The sequence below is a fragment of the Mus pahari genome, chromosome 2 (genome assembly GCF_900095145.1).
Source record: "Mus pahari chromosome 2, PAHARI_EIJ_v1.1, whole genome shotgun sequence".
Taxonomy (NCBI): domain Eukaryota; kingdom Metazoa; phylum Chordata; class Mammalia; order Rodentia; family Muridae; genus Mus; species Mus pahari.
Window position 1 is genome coordinate 89476284 of NC_034591.1, and position 3301 is coordinate 89479584.

The following is a 3301-nucleotide window of genomic DNA, read 5'->3' on the forward strand; positions in this document are numbered from 1 at the left end:
TAATCTATTGAATCAATCTCTTCTTCTACGGCTTCAGCATACGATCACTGCTAGAACTTTTAAGACTTCCTAAAAAGGGGAAAGAAGGCGATAGTTAAGTTTTCGAGCAGGTGTGTAGATTTGCAGTCTGTGAGGTGACTCGGGCACACAGAGAAACTCATCCACAAATATCTGGGAATTGGTTGTAAATATGCATGACAGCGCTGAGATATATATTTCTGGACTAGCTGACAGGTTTTGGGTGTAGGCAATAAATATCTTAGAGTTACTTCTATACTTCACTTACGCTCCCTTATCATGCGCAATGGTGTCATCGGGACTGTAGAACCCCACCCAACTTAACTCTGCGCCTGCGCCACGCGCGTGCGTACTAGCCCTGCTGCCGCCGCGCCCTTCTCTGGGCGTCGGATTCCCTTCCTCCCAGCCCCGCCCAGGCGGCTGCCCGTGACCTGCCTGGGCGCAGGGAACGGAAAGTCGGAAGGGGTAAGAGGAGTTCACTTCATCATGGGACTGTTTGGAAAAACCCAGGAGAAGCCTCCCAAAGAGCTGGTAAGGGCCAGCGACCGGGGAAGCTCCGCACCGGGCAGCGGAGGTGGGAAGAGCCAGCTGCGCTCTCAGGCTGGCCCCTATTTCCGGGGCCTTCCACTCCGCCGAGGGGCCGAGGGCAGAGTTGAGGATTGGGCTGTGAGGAAGAGCGCGCCTTTGCCGCTCGGCGTCCCACCCGGGTGTGTAGGGCCAGGTTAGGAGCACCTCGGCCTCGCTCCCCCAGGCGCTCGAGGCGCCGCGCCGCCGGGCCCCGAGGAAGCACTCTCCCCTGCGCGCGTTGGTACGGACTGCCCGGAACCTGTGTCCCGCGCTAGCCCCGCCCCCACGCCGGCCTGCAGACCCCCCGGAGGACCTGCCCGAGACCGGAAGGTTGTGCGCCTTGAACCGGGTCGGAGCCCCCAAAAGGTCCAGGCACCTGCTAGGCAGCTCCGTTTCTCGCTCGCCTCTGTGTGCAGGGAAGCCCGACTTGTGTTTACTCCAGAAGCTAAGAAGGGCCTGAGATGCTACCGAAAATAGTTCTGCTCCCACTCTGAATCCTTAGATCTGCCTGTAAATTGAGTGATTTTAGGAACCAAGAATCAGCCGCCTAAGTTTGAGTCCTACTTTTAGACGTCTTGGCTGTGATCTCGAGAAACTTGTCCGAGATTTCTCCCATGTCAAGTAGGAAGAGTACTGCTGCAGTAATTGACCGTTGAAGGATGTGAAGTTTGAGCTAGTAGTGGTAGTGAAGGTGCGTTCTTTACACACCCAGCCTTATTACTGACCACCAGCAGTTGCACCAACAGTACCAGCACATAGCACTTGTGGGGTCCCTTTCCAGACCTACTAAATCAGATTTGAATTATGACTGTCCCCAGTGGTTAGAATGTGCCCTGACCTTGGAGAAGCACTGTTTCTACAGCACTCAAACTTGTCTTTCTAATTCTTTAGTTCAGTTACGGAAGTGTAGCCGTCAAGCCAGTCTCATTAACTCTCATTTTCTGGTGCGTGCTCTTTTATTTTATTTTATTTTATTTTTTTTAGGTGGGTACTTTACTAGAGGAGAAATTGACATTACATTCTTAGCAATGACACTTACTATTTAAAATAATGGAAATGTTAAATGAGTAATGTACATACCAGGCATAAGTTTAGTCATAAGACTGTTTTTTTAGACTATCTCAATTTATGGATGACAAAGTTAAATCCACACACTAGTAATGATTTCCTTATCTTCAAGAAGAGTATACAAATACCACAAAATGCTCTACATAATGTTCTAAAGTGAAATTGTATGCTTGTCTCATTTAAGTTCCACAGTTCAGTTTTATACCAGAGAGCAAAATGTAACAGGTGAATGAATGTTCTTAATAAGAAAAGGTTTTAAGAGATGCAGTGTGGCATGCAGTTCAGCTGCTTCGGCATTTTCAGGAAGGAATACTCCTGAAGGCAAGAGTTCAAGGCCAGGCTGGACAGTGGTTCAGAAAGCAAGATTATCGGCAAAGTCTGGGTGTTGTAGAGTTTCTAAGACATTACCATGCATTTGTTTTAAAAATTTAATCCCCTCCTTAAAAAAAAGTAACATTGTAAAAGTAAAGACTTTAGAGTTGGCTGTTCATCATCCTGCAAGGTCTGTGTCTTGCCCTTAGCTTTTTCCAGTGTGTTATTTTATGTGAAATGGAAGTTCGATGTAAACTTGATGAGATCCAAGTTAAACTAATTTAGCAAGAATGTCTCACAAGGAAGCTGTGAACGTCATACAATATACATGTTAAAAAATAGTTCTGGGTGGAAATGGAAGAGATCACCAGTCTGTGTCTGGGCAAGGCAAACTTCTATTATGGATCAGGAAGGTGTGCTCAAAGGAGTCAGCTCACAGAGGCAGCAAGTGCACCTGGTTTTTATCCTTACTCAGGTGGTAACTGTGCCTTTTCCACACTTGACTGGGGTGACTCCACAGTCTGATTCACTCAGCTTGCCTGAAAAGAATTGCCACACCAGAAATGAAGAAAGAGGGGGGAAGGGAGAGTCACTGCTCCATATAATTCCTGGAGAACAGTAGGAGGCCTTTGTATAAACAAAGGTGTTGGGATGGGAATTTGAAACATTTGTATAAAAAGTCTTATAAGGTAGGGAAGACTAAAAGATTTGAATTCCTTCTAAACACAAATTTAATATTTCTTTAATATTATTACTAATATTATAAGTAATAAATTATAATAAAATTATAACTAATAAAGTCAGACTTAATATTTCTAGCATATTACATCGGTCATATGATGAATAGTTTCATTTTGTTTGTTTGTAGAGAGGTTCTTTTTGTGTGTGCTGTATGGTTTCTGTCCACTTCACACAAACCTAGACATATCTGGGTGGAGGGAATCCAAATTTGGGAATTGCCTTAGGCAAGTCTGTGGGGTATTGTAATGATGGATGTGGGAGGGTCTAGCTCTCTGGGCTATGCCACCCCTGGACAGGTGGTCCTGAGTGGTCCTCAATGGTTACTGTTACAGTTCTCACCTCTAGGTCTCTTGATTTCTCCAGATGCATTACAACTGCAAACTGAAATGTACCCTTTTCCTCCCCAAGTTGCTTTTGGTCATGATGTTTGTACTGGATAGCTTTGTGTCAACTTGACACAGCTGGAGTTATCACAGAGAAAGGAGCTTCAGTTGGGAAAATGCCTCCATGAGATCCAGCTGTAAGGCATTTTCTCAATTAGTGATCAAGGGGGGAGGTTCCCTTGTGGGTGGTGCCATCTCTGGGCTGGTAGTCT

General features: G+C 45.9%; 1 protein-coding gene across 2 annotated transcripts in view; it reads left to right on the plus strand.

Annotated features, from left to right (window-relative positions):
- The first annotated feature begins 373 nt into the window (after nt 1-373).
- The window catches only part of Chmp3 (charged multivesicular body protein 3), a 46512-nt gene continuing 43584 nt past the window's right edge, over nt 374-3301 (plus strand). For both annotated transcript variants that reach the window (XM_021189513.2, XM_021189509.2), the window contains exon 1: nt 374-549. In XM_021189513.2, the coding sequence (XP_021045172.1) occupies nt 505-549 (45 nt within the window). In that variant the 5' untranslated portion in view covers nt 374-504. The remainder of the gene's footprint in view (nt 550-3301) is intronic.